At 47.2% G+C, this 23,345-nt stretch overlaps 1 protein-coding gene across 1 annotated transcript in view; it reads right to left on the bottom strand.

Annotated features, from left to right (window-relative positions):
- Positions 1–23,345, bottom strand: part of LOC137424608 (putative oxidoreductase YteT) — a 395,833-nt gene that overhangs the window by 205,103 nt on the left and 167,385 nt on the right. The window contains 3 exon segments of the mRNA XM_078775648.1: positions 6,283–6,384; positions 19,221–19,355; positions 22,411–22,503. Coding sequence (XP_078631774.1) covers positions 6,283–6,384; positions 19,221–19,355; positions 22,411–22,503 — 330 coding nt within the window.

Genomic DNA, 23,345 nt, shown 5'->3' with positions numbered 1-23,345 from the left:
TGATATTCTGTTTGTGAAATGTTGTAACTAATTGAAGAACTAACAAGAAAGAGCAATCGGAGATTGCAGACCCTCGCCAGGACAGGTTTTTGTGGTGTATATGTGTGGTGTTTATTAGCTGCTGTGTTTGCGTGGTTTATTGATGACGTAGATTTATGTTCAATCCAACATAGCCACCGAACCACGTGACCCATGAAGTCGTCAATTTAATTCTCCCATACAATGTTTGTGTAGATCACGCTCACTAAATTTCAAACTGATCGGATCAAGCGTTGCACTAAGTCTAATTATGACGTCATAATGGAGGGACTGATGGCATCATCATGAATATATGTTGTTGTTGTTTTTTGTTTTTTTTGTTTTTTTGTTTTGTATACAAGATCGAGGCTCGTGAAAGAGCGAACATTAATCACACAGAAAGACAAACCGACACATAAAACAAATAACATCGGGAGCGGTAGACAAGATGGGGAGAGAGGGAGAAGGACACAAACACAACATTTGAGAGCAGGGACCGAGAGACATCGAGACATCGAGAGATCTGTGGGAGGGAGAGGGCTTTGGGGGGGGGGCATGGGAAGGGGGGGTGGGAGAGGTATAAAACATATGGACACTGCCAGGACTTCCAGGAAAGAAGTTGGAATTTCAAAGGTGTATCTGGGGTGAATTAGTGGGGGTAGAAAAGATCAAGGTTTTGGATGGGGGAAGATAAGAGATGGTGGTGAACAGCTGTTTTAAAGACCTGGAGGGAGGAGTGGGATTGAAGGGAGTGTGGGAGTTTGTTCCAGAGGCGGGAGAAAAGGGGAATGAAAGAGTGAAGGTGAGCAGAGAGCCGAGATTTCGGCAGTTTAACCATCAGAGGGTTGCTGGCAGATCTTGTGCGACCTGTAGGAATATTAGGGGGACAGAGCACAGAGAGAGCTGGGGGAGCAAGGCCGGAGAGGAGTCGGTAGAAGACGGAAAGACCACCTACCTGCCTGCGGTGAGTGAGTGAAAGACCCTCAGAGATAGCTTCATCGCGGGAGATTCCAATGATTCTGAAAGCTTTGGTTTCAACACCATGAAGCCGAGCTAGGTGTGAGGCAGGAGCACCGGCCCATAGGGGAGAACAGTATTCCATTGAGCTGCGGATGAAAGTCTTGTATGTGGTGAGGAGCTCAGGTGTGCCGAGGTGTGGTGTGTTGTTCCTCATGGGGAATACTTTACAATGAGATTTCCTTACTGTCAATTTCCCGACCCGGATCTCAGTCAACGGAGCATCTTCTCTTCTGGGCTTGGTTATGACTAACTTCCCTGAAAATGTCTGCTGCTCTTCATTTGCTGCTGTCAAGGTATGAAAATGTCAAGGTATGAAAATAAATACAACGAGCCATGTTTCAATTTTTTCCATGGATCAGTTTCGGAGATATAGAGGTGAAATCTTTTCGGTTTTTCCAAGATGGCGCCCGTACCTCATGACTTATAACGTCATAATTCTCATTGAAAAATTCTACAGGAGGAGGCCCTCATATGGTGAAAATTTAGTGACAATCGGAACAACTGTTGCAGAGTAAAGCATACTTATTCCGTGCGGACAAACAGACAAACGGACACAAATGCAATACCCTCTTCTCTGGCGAGGGTTATGACTGAATAACAATGGCTATTTTGTTATTAAACTCCAAAGAATGTTTCACATGTGGTACATGCAGGAAGACAAAAGTCACTTTATAAACCAATGTTAAGAGTTGGCATTGCTTTTAATAAGGCTGGCAGGATGACCTCGAGGTACACAACACTCTGCATAGGGCATCGTACATAATGATGATGATAATTGGTTTTAATCTGTTTTGTGAAGCTATGAGCATGAAACCAAATGATAATTGCTCTCAAAGCGTGTATTAAAACAAAACAATAAAATTCGATCAATGCACATAATTTGGTAGAGCACATACCTCCACCAGGCTGAACGGTTTACGGTTTGTATCCCATCGATAGGCCGGATCTGGATCCGCATCTTCACCAAAATCAAATCAATTATTCCTCGTCACACTCAACCTTTCCACCAAGTTTTGTCCTAATCCGTCAATATCGTGCTATCTCTAGTTTTTGGCCCTTTCTCTCAATGATGAAGAAGCACTTGATTGGCATTATTTTTGCCAGTGGAAGTCAGGGAAGGAATTTGATACTTGGACATGGTGCACAAAGACAACGGCACACTTTTCGAAAGGTACCGTATGATCTTTACCCTCCAGCAATGAATGTTAACAGACAGGTCACCTGGCTTAACGCCTGGAGTGCAGATCACCCATTGATGCAACACCTTGCCGGTGAACCTCCAGGGTGACCACTTATGATTGGTTTGTGAATCGAACCCAGACGAGAGAGCTCAAAGTGTTCTACAACTGAGCTATCCTGCCAACCCCTTGAGTATGCACAATTTGGAACACATGCACAAATTCCACGTTCCTACCCAAAATGCATTTGACATATTGATGAAAGTAAGAGGTACCAGAATAACATAGAGTATCAGAACAGGTGGCTTTGCAAAGTTGCTGAATACAGTGTCTAAATTCCTAAAGTTGTTTTATGGATCTGACCCATGCTGATACATTTCTGCAGCACTAGGCCATTAGGAAAACTAGAACAATGCGACTATGTCGCCAATATGCCTCCGCATAGTCCCACAACGGGTAGATGCCATCACTCTGCATATGTATGGGTAGGGGATCACGTTTGTGAAGTATCGTGTTGATTGGATAAGGTTCGTTTTTCCATCCAAAATGGCTGCCAAACCACGTGACCTATGACATCATCATTTTCAAACTATATGCAACGGTGCTGTTAGATGATATTTGTAAAATTTCGCATCGATAGTGTGAGCGGTTTCAGAGATATAATTATTTAATATTTTCCTTCAAACCAAAAATGGCTGCCAAATCATGTGACCTATGATGTCATAAATTTAATATTTCAATACAAATGGGTCATAGATCATGTGCATGCAATTTCAGATTTTTAGGATAAGGAATTCGAATAAAACATTTTTGGCTGGTATACCACTTCACCTATGATGTCATCATTATCATGCTTTTGTTCCCCATTGGGAGTACTAGACAATGTGCCAGGTTTCAAATTTTTCCATTCAGCGGTTTCTGGGAAATAATTATTTTATTATTTGCTTTTAATCCAAGATGGCTGCCATACCATGTGACCTATGACGTCACAATTATCATAAAAACATTCTGCATGGGTGTGACTCTTATCCTGAAAGTTTCGTCTCAATCGGACATGTGGTTGCTGAGAAAAACGAGGTTTAGCCCGGACGGACGGACGGAAAACCCGAAAACATAATGCCTCCGCCGACAAAGTAGATCCAAGATAAGTTGTCAATCTCAAATTCAATACTAAGTATATTAAACACATTTCCATGAAGCAAAGGGTTTGCTCAGTAAAATTTAGAACAAACTCCCAGCTGGTGATCTACAAAAGGCAAAACACAGACCTGTAGTGATAGTCTCCTGCCACCGGCTGCATCGTTCCAATAGTCATGCGACTGTTTTACCATGATGCATGGTTTTACCGTTTTTACCCAGCAATCATCTTTTTCTTTCTGGGTGTTCTCCATTTCTTTTATTTCTCTTCAACAAGAGATTGTTGAATGACAACAATGAAGAATGCCATCTCCAGAAACAACGGACAGGACGGTGCGGAGGCGGCGGAGAGAATCAAGGCCTTGTGGTGAACTCAATTTTAGTTCACGCCATTTTTGGAGTTATACCCAGTGAAGCATCATTTTCACGGAAGGTCTCTTACACGATCTGGTTTGAATTTTACCTTCTGACTTGAATTTTCTCATCAGTGATTGTCCTCGCCAGAGGTGTTTTTCTTTTATTGCCGGACATTCCACATGGTCCATGAGGAGTTTGTCCCTGAGGCCTCGGACGTACCACAGCCATTTTGCGTGTTATTTAGTTTACTCAATACTGCTTGCCATTTGTTTCATATCGTGATTCCAGAGTTGAGAAGGTTTAAATGAACTTGAAGCCGAATTTTCACAACTGAACGTTTATTCCTGCAACTGAACTTCAATCCACCTAATAAATGGTGAGAGGCAATTGTATTTTATCATGTTCACTATTTCTACAAATCTATGTGAGCTCTTTCTACATATCCATGTGAGTTCAAAAACTTCTGAAGTTCAAACCTCTGAGGCATGCGTTATATAAATGGGTGTCTCATGTGTGCTATGTCAGCGCTGCAAGAGGCGCATACCCCTCAGCCCAGGATAGACAGCCGCACACACTCTACACGAGACAGACCCGCAGCCTTGGACAGCAGAAGGTCATGCACACAGTCAGCCCAGGATAGACAGCCACACACGCACAACTCGGGATAGCCAGCCACACACACACAGCCCAAGACAGACACACAGCCTTGGACAGCAGAAGGTCATGCACACAGTCAGCCCAGGATAGACAGCCACACACGCACAACTCGGGATAGCCAGCCACACACGCACAGCCCAAGACAGACACACAGCCTTGGACAGCAGAAGGTCATGCACACAGTCAGCCCAGGATAGACAGCCACACACGCACAACTTGGGATAGCCAGCCACAAACGCACAGCCCAAGACAGACACACAGCCTTGGACAGCAGAAGGTCATGCACACATTCAGCCCAGGATAGACAGCCACACACGCACAACTCGGGATAGCCAGCCACACACGCACAGCCCAAGACAGACACACAGCCTTGGACAGCAGAAGATCATGCACACAGTCAGCCCAGGATAGGCAGCCGCACACGCACAGCTCGGGATAGCCCGCCACACACGCTCTACCCGAGACAGACAGACAGGGATAGAAATAAAGAGAGCCATTCACAGCACAACCGGGATGCCGTATCAGCCACCGAGTCACACAACCAAGTGCAGAGGAAAAGTGGGGAGCCTCACCAAAGTCGCGGATACCTAAGGGTGACACAAGTCCGGGAGAGGGTCAGAATCCGGGGCTGCACTTTGCCATCTCAAGAGCAGCCTGCGCCGTGCCTCCCGGTGCTTTACAGAGAGGATGGAGAAGGCTCTCAGCATATGGATCGAGGACAACACGCAGAAGAATATGCCTTTGAGTGGACCTCTCATTCCCGAAAAGGCCAAAAACGGATTTATGATCATCTGGCACTGGCGCGGGTGGTGCCAGCATGAGTGATGCACCAAGCAATGATGGCACAAGCAGTGTGAGTTCATTCACAGCAAGCAGGGGATGGTTCAATCATTACAAGGAGCAGTACTGCTTGAAAGATGTGAAGCTCACAGGGGAGCGTGCCTCCGCAGACAACAAGGCGGCAAAAACGTTCCCTGCTCAACTCGCGAAGCTGATCAAAAATAAGGGATACCTCCCAGAGCAAGTGTTCAATGCTGATGAAACTGGCTTCTTCTGGAAAAAGATGCCCACGATAACTTTCATATTGCAGCGCGAGGAGACAGCATCAGGATTCAAGGCTGCTGCTAAGGACCAGGTAACTCTTCTCCTCTGCACAAACGCAAAATGGGACTTCATGCTGAAACCCATGATGTTGTATCGTTCCCTGAACCTGCGTGCTCTCAAGGGCAAGAACAAGCAAACTCGAGAACAAGCAAACTCTGCCCATGTTTTGGAGGGCCAACAGGAAAGCCTGGGTGACGGCAGCAACCTTCCTAGACTCGTAGGCATCTATAACCTTCTTTCTGAAGGCCTCAGAGAGCTCTTTTGAGCTAGGCATGGTGATGCCGCACACTTCAACAACAAAGAGCAAACCAAACTAAATGTCTGAGGTTTAAATAAGATAGGTTCCTCCAAGATCCTCTCTAACGATGTTCTAATCATTTGCACCTGAGCTGGTGCACCTGATTCTAATTTTAGGTATTTGAAGTAGTGATAAATGTGGGGGTGTACTTACTTTTTCCACATGCGAAATTTGCATTTATGTTTATTTAAATTATACAATGGACTACAAAATGTAAATGTTTCATGATATTTGTTGTATTATATCACCTTTGTCTATCAATATTGTTGAAATGAAGATCAAATAGCTGTATGTTGAAATATGTTGAAAAAGTCAAAACTTTACATGGGGTGTACTTACTTTTTCACGTGACTGTATATATGTATGTATATATCACAGGTCAGTTTTACTCCAAACTACAAAATGAATATTTTTCGACAATAATGAGAGTGTTCAAGTAACGTGAATAAATGTTTTAACTCTGCTGGTGTTTAAAAGTTAATTTTACCTCAATGTGGTGAGAAATGTGGGTACCTTGGTTCCGTAAATGGTTGTTTTCCTGACACAGACTTTCTGGCTGAAAGCAATCATCGTTAGTGCAGCGGTTGCACCTTCTTCAAACTCCATGTTTACCACCTACAGGAGGAAATGTTCCCAGGTGAATGCAGACAGGATAAATGACATGACATCCATTATGGATGGAAGTTACTGTTACATGACTACATGAGTATTTGCATGTACAATGAGAGTTACTGTGGATGTAGCAAATGTAGAAAATTAGGATAGCGTTTTAGAAGTTTTATGGAGGAGCTTGTCCTTCATTACATATGGAGCACAATGATGTTATAACTGCACAATGAGCATAACATGGGTTATAGGGATCAAATTGCCACCAACAAGGGAATGTCATGAATGAATGAATTTCAACTCAAAACCAGAAGAACTGCTTTAACCTCCAAAAACAAAAGGGTTAAAAAAGAATTCATCATTTTGAAATGTAGAAATGCCCCTCTGTTTGCAAAACTCAAATAAGCATACAAAGGATCTTCTCTCTCAAATTAAAGTTAAAAAAAAAAAAATCAAAGGATTAAAATCCTCTCGATCTCTTTACTGATGACTCCACTCTCTGCCGCTCCACACCTCATCCCTCAGATCGGCAGTCTGCAGCCCCCTCATGTCTCTGCAGACCTGGACAAAATCACACACTGGTCAAACAAATGGAACGTCTTTCAATCCTGACAAATCTCACACTCTCACTATGTCTCTCCTAAAAGACCGACTGGACAACCCTCCCATCCACTCTCTCAACAATCCTCTCCAAGAAGTTCTGTCACTTAAGCTCTTGGGTCTCACTAATCTGCCATGATCTTTCCTGGGAAAACCACATTTCTAAGCTGGTCTCCAAAGCCAGTCGCCGACTGGGCATCCTCCGTCGTGTGAAGTCCTTCCTTGGCACACCTGAGCAACTCACCACATACAAGGCTTTCATCCGCAGCTCAATGGAATACTGTTCCCCCCTCTGGGCTGGTGCTCCTGCCTCACACCTTGCTCGGCTTCACACTGTAGAAACCAAAGGTTTCAGAATCATTGGAATCTCCCGCGATGAAGCTCCGAGGGCCTTTTACTCACTCACTGCAGGCAGTTTGGTGGTCTTTCTGTCTTCTTCCGACTCGTCTCTGGCCTAGCTCCCCCAGCTCTCTCTGGGCTCTGTCCCCCAAATATTCCTACAGGTCGCACAAGATCTGCCAGTAACCCTCTTCTGGTGAAATTGCCAAAATCTAGGCTCTCTGCTCATCTTCACTCTTTCATTCCTCTTTTCTCCCGCCTCTGGAACAAACTCCCTCACTCTCTTCAATCCCACTCCTCCCTCCAGGTCTTTAAAACAGCTGTTCACCATCATCTCTTATCTTCCCCCATCCAAAACCTCGATCTTTTCTACCCCCGTTAATTCACCCCAGATCCAATTTTTTGAAATACCGACTTCTTTCCTGGAAGTCTGAGCAGTGTCCATGTGTTTTATACCTCTCCCACCCCCCCACCCCTTCCCATGCCTCCTCCCCCCAAGCCCTCTCCCTCCCACAGATCTCCCGATGTCCCTGCTCTCTACTGTTATACCTGTGTGCTTCCCTCTCTCTCCCCACATTGTCTCCCGCTCCCTTTATCATATGTTTTATGTGTCAGTTTTTTTGGGGGGGATTAATGTTAGCTCTTCCACGAGCCTCGATCTTATATACAAAAAAAAAGAAAAATAAGGAACATTATGTTTAAAATATATAAACGGGAAAATAATTCAAGAATAGAACAACCTCGAATGAGCCAAAACAAAAATCTTCAAAATGAATACTTTTCCTTTATTATTAGTTCACCTGGAACGAAGTTCAGGGGGGCTTATGCGATAGCGCGTCATCCGTCTTCAGGCCGTCAGTCCGTCCGTCCATAAACACTTGAAACTTCTTCTCCGAAATCGCTGATTTGTGACCAAATTTGGCACAAATGATATTTGTTGTGTGGTGACTAAAGTTTGTTCACGGAATTTTAAAAATCGGTGTCTAAGGGGTCTACCGGGGGTCAAAGTGGATCCAGGTTTAACCCCCAGAATAGGAATTTGCTTTTTCCTCTGATACTACACACACTATTTCGATGAAACTTTACCACAACATTCATCTCCCGTGATGTACCAAAGTTTGCTCATGGCATAAAAAAATATCTGCCCCTTTGGGGGTGAACGAGGGTCAAAGTGGGTCCAGTTTGACCCCCCCAAAATAGGTATTTGCTTTCTTCTCAGAAACTATACTTGCAATTCTGATGAAACTTGACCACAACCTTAAACACCGGCGTTGTAGCAAAGTTTGTACCTGGCATTTAAAAAATCGGGGTCTGAGGAGGTCGATTGGGGGGGGGGGGGCTTGCCGATTTTTGCAGATTGCCACAGGTTTTGATGATGGGGGTGGGGGGAGGTTGCCCCCCAAAATCGGTATTTTTTTGGTTTGTTTGCTTAAACTCATGATTATGTTAGTATGATTCTACATGCTGCCCTGTCTTCTAGCAACCATTGAAATTAGTTGAAAATACCTCGTCAGTGCAGTGTACTGTTTATTTACCAGGTGAGCACCAGGGGTATTGCCAAAGGTGCTTTATCAACTGCTAGTTTTGATCCTACACCGACTAGGACGAGTTGTGAAAATATGAGGAAGGGCTTGAACCACCCCAGACAGGAACCTATATGTCCAGCATTAGCCAAATATGAATTTTCTTGCAGAAAATGTCTTACCATCCCTGTTCCACTCCTGGAAGTAGAAAGTGGCATTACTGCCCATCGATTCCATGCCTTATATCCAATGTTATTTTTAGATTCCTTTGTTTTTGGTGCTTTGCAAAAAAGTGAAGGAAGACGGATTGGTGGACGAGAAAAGGGTGGAGGAGGGGAGTTGGAAAGGGTGGGAGAAAGACTGGAGTAAAGTACTATGTATGCACACTCACATGCTCGCATGCACACGCGTGTGCACACATGCGCATATAGACTTGGCAATGTATTCCATCCAGAAACTAGAACGGGCACTCGGTAGAGCGCATACCTTCGCCACAGCTACTGTTCTGTACTTGGCATGGGAGTGTAGGGAACAGAACAACAAAAATACGATTTTGACCTTTTCGTGACCTTGACCTTGACCTTTGACCCGATTGCTCCCAAAATCTAATCAAATGTGTCCCGTATAATAACCAATCATCCCACCAAATTTCATGCAATTCGGTTGAATACTTTTTGAGTTATGCGAATAACATACACACACACACACAGACATACAAATAAATACACAGCGATCAAAACATAACCTTCCGCTTTTGCGAAGGTAACTATGCTCAGAGTTAAAAATAAGACTCCCAGAACTATGCTAGCTGCTCCATACTGAACCCGATCAATTGCAACTGTATCCTCATCAAACCTAGCGACCAAAACTGAATGCGATCCTTTAGATGTGGTCTATTCCTATGACTTAAACATATTGCTTCTCCTGAGGCATCCTGGAATTATATTTGCTTTACTAAATCGTTGGCTGATCTGCAGGTGGTGTGTGAGCATTTTATCTATATACATATATATTTATATAAGACAAAGATGGCTGTCCGTTCGTCTGTTCTCTGTTATACTGATTGGCTGTGTGAGGCTCGGTGGCCGGTGCACTGTGATTGACTCATGGCAAGATTATCGTATAGATTCATGAAAAGCTGATATTCGAAATCTGATTCAATATTTTTACGATCTGAACGAATGGCCCAAATTACAATGTCGAAATCTACAGTGAAATCAGAAAATAATTCGGAAAAACTATTTTTTTAAACCCGATATATAATTAAATAATATGTTCCATGGGACGTGAGGTAAAACCTCCAAACAGAAGTGTTCTATGTATTCACAATCGCCATGATTTCCCTATAACTTTTCTCATCAGTGTGAAAAAGACCAACAGTGACTATTAAAAGCATCATCAAATGCTGAAAAGTTGCAGCTTATCAGTCACAGGGTGACAGGGGGTTCTGATGCTACACAGTTCGTGTAGGCCTCAGGCTTCAAGCCTTCCGGTCTACCGTCTACAGGATAATTCCTTTATAGCCCAGTGGAATTGGAATCAATCCATGTGATGTATAAGCACATAAGCAATAGCAATGTTTTGGCTTCATTACATAACCGGAGTTGTTATTTTTTGAGGCATCGAGCAATCAAGCCAGCGTTCTGTGCCTATGCACCGCCCGCATTAAAAAAACAAATATTCGGAAGCGGATGAGGCTGTGCTTATACATCGCCCAAGTTATTTTTTTTTAATTTCTGAAGCAACTGAGGCTGTGCTTATACAACGTAGATTTGTGCATTTCACATTTGTGCTTGAAGCACACTGAATCACATTTTATTCCCGGCCAGGGACACCAGTCACGATCTTTTCAGATTCAGATTCTACTTTTTGTGTCAACTTTTGTTGCTCACGGGAACGTCATTGTCTGTTCTGTGTTCTTGATCTTTCACGAGCCTTGATGTATTAAAAATAAATAAATCCAGTATTCCTTTATTATGCCTCTCTTTATTAATACTAGGGCATGCCCGTACTATATATATATCTAAAATTATATCCCCCCCCCCCCTCTATTTACATGAAATGGTTTGGTCCAAAGCGAACGGATTGCGAGTACGGTGACAATCCCCCCCCCCTCTATTTACATGAAATGGTTTGGTCCAAAGCGAACGGCTTGCGAGTACGGTGTTTTTTATCGGACCCGTGGAATTATAGATAGTAGTTTTAATTAGTTTTAAAACATAGTTTAACGGCAACATAGTTTTCCAACGTGAAATAAATGAATACGCTCTCAAATGTGCCGTCCGAGGCAGAGTCTGTTCGCCACGTTCGGCACACGTGATAGCTCGCTGCTCTCTGATTGGTTGAATCGTTTTTTGGACATAGCTCGGTAACTACTTGTCCGATTAATATGAAACCTTGAAAAGGCACATCCTCGGGTCCCCAGCAATATACCTGGCAAGTTTAAAGTATATCGGACCCGTGGTTGTCGAGAAACAGCGGTCACAGACAAACAAACAAACAAACAAACAAACACACATACAGAGATTACTGGAATTATAGATAGATTAATAGTTTATTCATAAAATAGTGCCACAAATGCGTAAGATCGCCGTCCATGTAGCGACTGTTATTGATACAAGTCCCAGTGGAGTGTTTGTATGTATATCGGAGCACTACGGCATCTTCTTTCACTGGAAAAGTATTTCGCTCCCAAAAACGTCCGTTTGCAGTTTTTAACTCCAAACCCTGCTCTGTTCCTTCACCCGATTATCTACCATTGGAAAGGTAATATTGTGGCGGACATGATGGCTCGCTGGCGCAGCGACATAATTCCGCCCACCAGTGGGTGTCGGCCACGCCCCAGGTGAGGCGTGGCCTCCGGATATACACGCGGACTCGCAGCCCGGTGCACGGCAGTGCTGACGAGTGAGCAACCAATAAAGAGCTCGACTTAACCCAAAGCGTTGTGGCCTACCTTTGTTTACGTGTGTGCCCAGCACCCACACTGGTGACCCCCACTGGTTCAGCCGTTGCTGTTCCCCGAACGCGCCATGGCCATCAACGCTGTCGCGATCAAGCTCCCGGAGTTCTGGGAAGCGCAAGCCGACACCTGGTTCCTACAGGCTGAGGCCCAATTCCAGCTCCGGGGCGTCACGGCGGACGACACGAGGTACTTTTACGTGGTCGCTGCCCTTGGATCCGGCACGGCCGCCCGAGTCGTGTCCTTCCTCCGGCACCCGCCGGACGAGAACAAGTACGCGGCGCTCAAGCGACTTCTCCTCGACACGTTTGGCCTCACAGAGGCCGACCGCGCTGACCGTCTTTTGGACCTTCCCGTCCTCGGCGACACACGACCGTCCGCCCGCATGGATTACATGCTGTCCCTGCTCGGCGACGGCCACGCGGATTTCCTTTTCCGTGCTCTCTTCCTCCGCCAGCTACCTGTACAGGTACGGCTCGCGCTGGCCGGTTCGACCATTACGGAACCGCGCGCCCTGGCCAGGGAGGCGGACAAGTTTTCACGGCCCACGACGCACGGCCGGCATATAGCACGGCCGTCATGGATCCCGGCGCAGCACACGGCGCGAGTGATTCGGATCGCCACGTGGCATGGCGTTCGGATCCTCCCGAACACGGCGCAGGTTTGGCGGATCCACGTGTGGCCGCCGCAACGCCCTGCCCACCACCGCCGTCACAACCGGCGCGACAACCACCACCGGGCCAGACCTGGTGCCATTTCCATACCAGGTTCGGCCACAAGGCCAGGTCCTGTCGCCCGCCTTGTACTTTTGGCAGGTCGGGAAACGGCCAGGCCGGCGCTCGCTTCCTGCCATGAGCGTCGGCCGTACGGGCACAGCCTTCTGTTCATAACAGACACCTCCTCGGGTCGTCGTTTCCTGTGCGACACGGGAGCGCAGGTGAGCGTCCTCCCCGCCTCCGCGTCCGACAGGCAAGCTGCGGGCCGGGGCCCCGCTTTGCTTGCCGCCAACGGCACGCCCATCCGCACATTCGGGAAGCGTTGTCTCTCGCTGCGGTTCGGGAGGCAGCGCTTTCAGTGGACGTTCGTTACCGCTAGTGTCCCCATGGGCCTACTCGGAGCGGACTTCCTCTGTGCGCATGGGCTGCTGGTGGACGAGAGGCACAGACGCCTTGTTCAAGCCGAAACCTTCAGCTCACTTGCTTGCGCGCTGAGCAGTTCGTTGAGCAGCTCCCTGGGCGGCTCACCGAGCGGCTCGCCAAGCGGCTTGCTGAGCGGTTCGGTCCCGGCGAGGTTGGTCTCAAAGCTTCCGGCAGCGGACAAGTTCACCCGCCTCCTCGCCAGTTTCCCGGCCCTCATGCGGCCCACCTTCTCGGCGGTGGCCGTCAAGCACGGGGTGGAGCATCACATCCCCACCGTCGGGCCACCGGTCTACGCCCTGGCGCGCCGCCTCGACCCGGCAAAGCTCACCGTGGCGCAGGAGGAGTTCGCCATGCTGGAGCGGCTGGGCATCGTCCGGCGCTCCAACAGCGCATGGGCATCGCCGCTGCACATTGTGCCCAAGCCCGGCGGCAGATGGCGGCCGTGCGGAGACGACCGCTGCCTCAACGATGCTACCACCCCCGACCGCTACCCGGTCCCTCACATCCAGGACCTTTCCGCCTGGTTGGTGAAAATGTCCCTCTTCTCCAAGGTGGACCTCATCCGCGGATACCACCAGGTCCCCGTCAGGCCGGAGGGCATACCGAAGACGGCCGTCATCACACCATTCGGCCTCTTCGAGTTTCTGCGGATGCCCTTCGGGTTGAAGAATGCGACCCAGGTGTTCCAGCGGCTGATGGACAGCGTCTTGCGCGACTTGGACTTCGTGTACGTCTACCTGGACGACATCCTCGTCGCAAGCGCGTCCCGTGAGGAGCACCTCCGCCATCTCTGCACACTCTTCGAACGCCTGGGCCGGCATGGCCTGATCATCAACCCCGCCAAGTGCCGGTTCGGCGTTACCGAAATCGACTTTTTGGGGCACCGCGTCACCAGGCATGGGGCCATCCCCTTACCGGCCAAGGTGGAGGCGGTCAGGGGTTTTCCACGCCCCCGCACGATCAAGGGGCTCCAGGAGTTCCTGGGCATGGTAAACTTTTATCACCGTTTCCTGCCCCGCATCGCCCAGCTCCTGCGCCCCCTGCACGAGGCCCTCCGGGGGAAGCCGGGCAAAGGCGACGTTGCCTGGACCGAGCCGATGGATGCGGCGTTCGCGGGCGCGAAGCTCGCCTTGGCTAACGCCACCATGCTCGCGCACCCGGCGCCCGATGCACCGATCGCCCTCACCACCGACGCGTCGGACTACGCGGTGGGCGCGGTGCACGAGCAATGGGTGAAGGGAGCTTGGCAGCCGCTGGCGTTTTTTCCCCGGCAGCTCTGCCCGCACGAACGGCGGTACAGTACCTTCGACCGCGAGCTGCTCGGGCTCCACCTGGCGGTCCGGCACTTCTGCCATCTGCTCGAGGGCCGCCCGTTCACGGCCTTCGTCGACCACAAGCCCCTGGTTTTCGTGATGGCCAAGGTCGCCGAGCCGTGGTCGGCCCGGCAGCAGCATCACCTCTCGGCCGTGTCCGAGTACACGACGGACATCCGGCACGTCGCGGGGAAGGACAACCCAGTGGCGGATTGCCTTTCCCGGTCCGTCGCCCACGCGGTCCACCTCGGGATCGACTATGCCCGGATGGCGGCGGACCAGTCTGCCGACCCCGCCGTCCAGGCTTTTCGGACCGCCGTCGCGGGCCTCCGCGTCACTGAGGTACCGTTCGACGGCGTGGGCACTGCCCTCTTGTGCGACGTCTCCCTCGGCCGGCCTCGCCCCATCGTGCCCGCTGGCTGGGGTTTTTGACGCCATCCACGGCCTGTCCCACCCAGGCACGAAGGCCTCCCAGAAGCTGGTCGCCGACAAGTTCGTCTGGCATGGCCTCCGCAAGGCCGTCCGCGATTGGGCCAGGACGTGCCTCGCGTGCCAGCGCGCGAAGGTTCACCGCCACACCCAGGCCCTGCTGGCCCCTTTTCCTGTGCCCGAACGTCAGTTCGACCACGTTCACGTGGACTTGGTGGGACCTCTGCCCCCCTCACGGGGTTTCACCCACGTCCTCACCATGGTGGACCGCACCACCCAGTTGCCGGAGGCAGTGCCTTTGGCAGCAACGACGGCGGCGGACGTCGCGCAGGCGTTCATCGCCACTTGGGTTGCCCGGTTCGGCGCCCCCTCGGACATCTCGTCCGACCACGGCCCCCAGTTCACCTTAGAGCTCTGGGGGGCGGTAGCGCGGGGGCTCGGCGTCCAGCTGCACCGCACCACGGCCTACCACCCCCAGGCCAACGGCCTGTGCGAGCGCTTCCATCGCGCCATGAAGGCCGCGCTCCGGGTCAGCCTCCGCGACGGCGGCTGGGTCGACAGGCTCCCCTGGGTCCTGCTGGGCCTCAGGACGGCGCCCAAGGACGACCTGCGCGCATCCGCGGTGGAGTTGGTCTTCGGACAACCGCTGCGGGTGCCAGGCGAGTTCCTCCCCGACTCCACGGCACCATGGTCCGCGGCGCAGCAGCGCTCCGCCCTGCAGGAGACCGCCTGGAGGTTCGCCCCGGTGCCGACGGCGCACCACGGTTGCCCGCCAACGCACGTCGCCCCGGAGCTTCGCACGGCGGAGTACATACGTGTTCGTCCGCCACGACGCCCACCGGACACCGCTGCGGCCCCCGTACGACGGGCCCTTCCACGTGCTGGAGACCAGGGCGAAGCATTTCACCCTGGACATCGGCGGTACTCCTGACCGCGTCTCCGTGGACCGCCTCAAGCCGGCCCACCTCGACTTGGACCCCCCGCCAGCGGCTCTGCCCCCGCGTCGGGGCCGCCCCCCGGCGGGCGGACCCCCGGCACCGCCCAACCCCGCCGTCACGCCACCCCCCCTGCCCTGCACCCATCCCAGATGCCGCCGGAGGCATCCCAGATGGCATCCCGGCATCCCCGGCGCCGCCAGCCGCCAGAGGGCGCTTCGGCCGGGTCATCCGGTTGCCCCGCAAACTGACCCTTCAGGTGCGCGGGAATTCTGGGGGGGGGGGGGCGCGTGTGGCGGACATGATGGCTCGCTGGCGCAGCGACATAATTCCGCCCACCAGTGGGTGTCGGCCACGCCCCAGGTGAGGCGTGGCCTCCGGATATACACGCGGGCTCGCAGCCCGTAGCACGGCAGTGCTGACGAGTGAGCAACCAATAAAGAGCTCGACTTAACCCAAAGCGTTGTGGCCTACCTTTGTTTACGTGTGTGCACAGCACCCACAATATACGATTATATCTACCATAGATTTACTTGGTTGAAAAAAACGTTGGCATGGTTTTGTATTCCCTTCGCACGCATGTGAATATGAGCCTTAATGACAAATTTTCGAGAAATCGTGACCTTGTGGATTAAAGCACCAGATTTGTCACGGTTGTTCCTTGGGGTATTATATGGAGATCAATTCCAGAAGGGGTGCCCAAAAATCTGAGCATTCTGAGCCATTCCTGGAGCTATACATATATGTTACCATCCCCATATCTTGCCAAAAATATAATCAGCAAAATGATACCTTTTACCTAAATGTTCCGAATACATCACAAAAGAAAAGAAACAGAGATCCTAGTATTTGTAACATAGCAGTAATTAACTGGCATCATTATTAGCCTGATTATGTTATTCAATTGGTGAAGAACCACCAGTATAAAACAAAATGGCCTTCATCAAATAAATCACGATTTTTGAAGTCCAGTCATCTTTGTTCAGATTCATGTATGAAATTCATGAAGGAAAATGTCCAACACAATTGTATTATATAAATTATAAAATAATTGTATTATAAAAATGTCCAACAAAATTCATGTATGTTTTACCTCTCTCACCACCCACCACCCTCCCCTCCCCCCTCTTTCCCATGCCTCCTCCGCCCAAGCCCTCTCCCTCCCACAGATCTCCCGATGTCCCTGTTCTCTGCTGTTGTACTTGTGTGCTTCCCTCTCTCTCCCCATCTCGTCTCCCACTCCCTTTATTATATGTTTTGTGTCCGTTTTTTGTTTTTGTTTTTTGTCATTAATGTTCGCTCTTACACGAGCCTCGATCTTGTATACAAAAAGAAAAAAAGACAAATAAAATAACTGCATGCAGTTTCAATGAAGTGTACATTTCTTCCTTCTGTGACTCTTTATTCCAATTTAACATTTCTGGGTTACTTTTCATGTTTTATATTTATAGGGACCTCGGTTATCAACAGAAGCCACGGGCCTCCAATGGGAGAATGCGACCACAAAGAAGCAGCTCCAGAATGCGTATTCATGCCCTGCACACCTTGAATAATGGCAGTGAGGTTATAATGTTGCGGACGGTAGACACAGATGTCATAGTCATTCTTTTGGACATCTTCTCGTCATAACGACTCTCTATCCTGATGCCAAGATTTGGGTGGCCATTACAAAGGGTAAAGACTTCACCGACTACAGTGTCAATGCAATCTCATCTACACTTGGAACACGCCAATCCGAAGCACTTCCGTTCTTCCGTGCATTCACAGGGTTGGATACTACATCCCAGTTCCTGGGGAAAGGGAAGAAATCTGCATGGCAAGCTTGGAAGTCTCTTTTGGAGGTGACAGGTGGATTTCTTTCTGTTGTGAAAAACCTGTTCAACCTTGCACCCATGGACTCCAGAGTGTTTGAATGGGTAGAGAGATTCAGGTGTGTTCTGTGCAATAGAACCACTCCACTGAACAACGGTGATGGTCTTCGACGGGAGATGTTAACCAGACAGACAAAGATGATGGAGAATATTCTCCCAACGCGAGTGAGTTTTGGCCATTGGTTGACATCACTTATGTATGCAGATGTATTGTAATTCATTTGATGAAGTTATATACATACAGTGCCTATAGAAAGTCTACACCCCTTTAAAATGCTTCACCTTTTGTTGCCTTATAGCCTGGAATTAAATTGCATTAAATCAGATTTTTCCCACCTTTATTTACACATCATAACCCACAACCTCCAAGTGAAAAATAAATTCTACAAATTTCAGAAAAATAATTAAAATACAAAGCTAGAATATCTTGGTTAGATAAGTGTCTATCCCCACTATAATAGCAATTGTAAATTAGCTCAGGTGCAACCAATCACCTTCAAAATCACACACCAAGTTAATTGTCCTCCACCTGTGTTAAATTGTTATGATTCTGATTATTTCAGAATAAATTCAGCTGTTCCTGTAGGTTTCCTCTGCTGGGTGTATAATAGGTGTGCATTTAACAGCAAAGACTCAACCATGAGCACCAAGGAGCTTTCAAAAGACTTTCGGGATAAAGTTGTTGAAAGGCACAGATCAGGGGATGGGTATAAAAATATTTCAAAGGCCTTAAATATTCCTTAGAGCACAGTCAAGCGAATCATTAAGAAATGGAAGGCATATGGTACCACCAAGACCCTGCCTAAATCAGGCCGTCCCTCCAAACTGGATGACCAAGCAAGGAGGAGACTGATCAGAGAGGCCACCACGAGGCCAATGGCAAATTTGAAAGAGCTACAGGCCTTTATGGCAAAGACTGGTCACTGTGTGCATGTGTTAACAATATCCCAAGCACTCCACAAGTCTGGCCTGTACGGTAGGGTGGCAAGAAGGAAGCCATTACTCAAAAAGCCCACCTTGAGTCCCATTTGAGGTATGAAAAAAAAAAAATACTCCAAAGATTCTGAAGCCATGTGGCAAATAGTTTTGCGACCTGACGAAACCAAAATGTAACTTTTTTGGCCTAAATGCAAAACGTTACGTTTGGCACAAACTCAACACAGCACATCACCCAAAGAACACCATCCCTAATGTAAAGCATGGTGGTTGCAGCATCATGTTATGAGGAGGTTTCTCATCAGCAGGGACTGGGGCACTTGTTGGGATAGAAGGGAAAGTGGATGGATGCAAAGCACCTCACCAAATGGAGCACCTCACCTTAATTAGAGCATCTAACTTGCATGGGAGTTGGTGCTCCGAAGCATGCTGGCTCGATAACAAATAGCGCCATTTGTATATTTTTCTGCCTCCATCCTTACCCTGTTTAGAATCCCATGTGGGCATGGGCAACTTGCTAGTATAATGTTAACATTGCATCATCAATATTAAAATGTTAACAACTCATTATGACAGCAAGCAAGAAGAAATAATGTGCTTAAATTGTAAGCAAATTATCATAATACCCTCTTTCTGAAGGCACAACCTGTGGACCTAAAGGAATTGGTCGTTATTGTATCGGACTTTCCTTGCCATTGTGAACCCTGCATACTGTTCCTTATCAAAAAGGGGGGAAATTTAACCTTAAGGATACAAAAAGACATTTGCACAAACTAGCAAAGTGTCGTTCCATCTCACCTGGTTTGTGACTACATCGTTGTCACACTGGTACACACATCGCCCATATGGACCTGAACGCAATGCCTCTGTGATGGCTCCGACAGTCACCTGACTGTCTGGGCAGATAACCGATAACGGCCAGCCAGTAACACCCTGCAAAGCAAAGTGTAACTATGGTGTTGTGTCGAGGGGCACCACAAGGTGACAGACTCAATACAAGGACCCAAGCAGACTCACAGAAGGCCATTATGAAAGCAACATGAAAGGGGCAGCGATTTATCAATAATAAATAATTACTGTGTAGATAATAATTAATAAATAATTAATAAATAGATAATATGCAATAATAATTAATTAATAATTAATATGTGTAGATTAACAATTAATAATAATAATAAATAATGAATTACTGTGCAGAGTGTACAAAAAAAATTCAACAATGCAAGGAATAGTTGGAAAAAGCTCGTTGTACAAAATGTTTCACAGTGGCTCTGAAATATTAGATACAATAGTTTCCATAACCAAATTTTATAACCATTTCCGTTTCCATAACCAAAGAAGTACTCCAACGTTTCCATAACCGAAAAAGTTATTGTTTCCATAACCAAATTTTACCAAAGCATCTCAAGCACATTCAATGTACGGTGTCAGTATAACACCGCAGTCTGTCATCAAAATGAATAGTCTTTGATAACTGGAAAAAGGATTTTTTCTTGCAAAAGAAGAAAATCTTTGCAAAGTATTTTTTTTAAATATCATTATAATTTTCTCGAAAAGCGTCCCAAAGACTTTCTCTTAGCAAGTCTACTGTACACAAAGACGTTTTAAAACTTTTGGTCGTATTTAACTTCGGAAAGACATTGCACTATGATTGAGATTTAAAAATACCCTAGTGAGGAAATGAACAGAATCTGTGTGCTTGTAGTTGAAAAATCTGAAAATCTTGTACTGTCAGAATCATACATCATTCATGGTATTTCATCAAAGGAAAGATTCAAGATCATCATGTTAAAGGGCCCTGTCGTAAAATTGTGAGTTTGCCTATTAACTATAATCATTGTACATTTAATGTGAAGTACACTACTCACAATAAGTTGGGGATATTGGCAGGTTCTTCGGTGTGGTTGATTTTGTGTATTAATTATGTTGAAAAAAGTTGTTGGTCCTAATTCTATGGTTATTAATGAGTGTGAAAAACACAGCATTCTTGATTTCAATACCCTCACCCTAACCCCTATAAAAAAACAAAATAAACTCACGCCCACAATATCCCTAAATTATTGTGAGTAGAATGACATCTGATTAAAACTCTACTAGTCAGTATAATGATTGGAGTGCTAAGTATCATTCGTTTATCAAAAAATAATTAATTTTCTCCAATGGAATCACGTGCTTCGCGGTTAGGGTGTGGCTTGGGATCCTAAGATCCTGGGTTCGAATCCCGGTCCATCACTGAATTAACGCCAGGGGGGTTGACTCAGCCTGTCATCCTTCCGAGGTCGGCAAATTGAGTACCAGTTCACTGGTAATTCCCTGTGTGTTGCAAGAGGCGACTAACAGGGTTGGTGGCAGGAAGGGCATCTGGCCATAAAACATTGCTTCAAAAAGGGGACCACGGTGCCCAAAAAAGGCCAACCTCTGCTCTGCGGGGAAAAATGACCTCTAAAGGTGGTTATTTTCTTCTTTCAATGGAATCACGTGATGGAACCACATGGTCACTGCACGACTATCGATACTGCTTATTTTCACAACCTCAATTCTTCCCACCTTTTGTGGCATCAGCAGGGGAAAGGTTTTGGGCCAAGTATTTCACAAACCAGTTGGCCAGGTCCAACATTCAACAGAAACTGATTTGCCGGGAATTTTTTTTTTTATGTTGAAGGCTCCAGTCACGGACTATATAGCCCTTGTCGAGGCGAGGCCTTAAATAAAAGAGAATAAAAGTGTATGATGAAAAGTGTATGATGTTTGTTTGTGAGAAAGAGAGATTAAAACGAGCCCAGTAGCTCTACTAGTTTGAGTGAGACAGTAAGTAAGACCAGCAATCCTGAAACGGAGAGGGTAAGATGGTTCCGGGCACCACTTTAACACTCCTAAGTCAGAACGGTAGTACTACCCTAGGTGGTTGCTGTCTACAACCTACTACATAAAATTTGGAATTTGTTCAGGGTTCCGGTGATAATAAGCCCACTCTTTACAATAGAGACTATGGGATCTTTAACGTCCATCAACGACCAGTGTTGGCAGACGGGTCCTTCTAATGGAAGGTGCACACATTGATGCATTGCATGTGATACCTTGAGGCATGGGAAGGGGGAGGAGGGGAAATTCACCTTCCACCTTTACTCAGCACATGCTATGGAGCTTTCTGGTAGCTCCATGCCATATACAAGAGGCTACCAATCAGTGAACCTTGTTGTATACACTGGACATGCTGAAGTATTACCCTAACATGTACTGATAAGAATGTTTTTGTATGACCACAGAAGAGTGGCAATGCTGGACAAATGACGCAAAACCGTGATTAATGTCCACAATCATGCTGGATCGTATGATAACGAGCGATTGATTTCCTTTCGCTACTTGTTCATTCGGATCAACATCTAACATCGCTATTGTGACTGTAACATAGGCCTATTTTCTAACAGCATCAAACTGCTAACATTGGCCAAGGCCGCAAACATAAGAGGTACAGGCTGAGAATTTGTTCATCTCACCTGAACGAGTGTCAGACATTGCAATGCTGTTCAATATACTGTAATCTGATCAGTAAAACAAAGTGCATCGAAAGGGAAAGCTTACAAAACTGCTCAGCACAATTTGGTGAAGAATACAGTCACTAATGAAATCTTTGTCAAATATGAAATCGTTTTTTAGTTCAGTGCAAAGAATAACAGGGCACTTAGATACTTAAAACTTTTGATTCAAGTGGGATTGTTTTCTATGAGGTGGCTGCAGACTTACTACATAATTATTATGTTGGAACCCATCTGTGGATCGGTCCCATCGGCCGATGGGTCTGACCCATCTGTGGATGCACGAGAAATGACAATGCAGACCCATCTGTGGATCGGTCCCATCGGCCGATGGGTCTGCATTGTCATTTCTCGTGCATCCACAGATGGGTCAGACCCATCGGCCGATGGGACCGATCCACAGATGGGTTCCAACAATTACACCAATAAAGCAACAAACCGCAATGGCTTACCCGTTGAGCAGGTTCCAGGTATATCTTTTTTGCAGAGTAGGGGCAGCTTTCCTCAACCATGCAGTCCAAGCAGCGGTCAGACGCGCCGGCAGGCTACACGCATACCCGATACATATCATAAGCTTTAATTCGAAACATTATCAAAGGCTCATGGAAGAGCCAGCTGGTCCATATACAGTGCCTTCAGAAAGTATTCACACCCCTTGATTTTTCACATTTTGTTGTGTTATAGCCTGAATTTAAAATGGATTAAATGGACATTTTTTGTAACTGAGCTAAACAAAATACCCCATAATGACAAAGTGAAAACATGTTTTTAGAATTATTTTACAAATGTATTGAAAATGAAATATAGAAATATCTAATTTACATAAGTATTCAGCCCCCTGAGTCAATACTTTGTAGAAGTGCCTTTGATGGTGATTACAGCTTCGAATCTTCTTGTGTACGTCTGTATCAGCTTAGGACAACTGGATTTGGGGAGTTTCTCCCATTCTTCCTTGCAGATTTGCTCAAGCTCTGTCAAGTTTGATTGGGAGCGTCGATGAGCAGCAATATTCAAGTCTTTCCACATATTCTCAATGGGATTCATGTCTGAACTTTGGCTGAGTCACTCAAGGATTTTCACATTCTTGTTCTGAAGCCATTCCAGTGTTGCTTTGGCTGTATGCTTGGGGTGATTGTCCTGTTGGAATGTAAATCTTCGCTGAAGTCTAAGGTCTTTTACATTCTGAAGCAGGTGCTCTTCAAGAATTTGCCTATATTTGGCTCCATTTATTGTTCACTCTATCCTTACAAGTCTCCCACTCCTTGCCACAGAAAAGCATCCCCATAGCATGGTGCTGCAACCGCCTTGTTGCACGGTAGGGATGGTGTTAGATGGGTGATGCTCGGTGATGCTCGGTGATGCTCGGTTTCTGCCAGACCTAGCGCTT

The sequence above is a fragment of the Myxine glutinosa genome, chromosome 4, assembly GCF_964187855.1.
Source record: "Myxine glutinosa chromosome 4, kmMyxGlut1.1, whole genome shotgun sequence".
Lineage (NCBI taxonomy): Eukaryota > Metazoa > Chordata > Myxini > Myxiniformes > Myxinidae > Myxine > Myxine glutinosa.
This window is presented reverse-complemented; position numbering and strand designations above follow the sequence as displayed.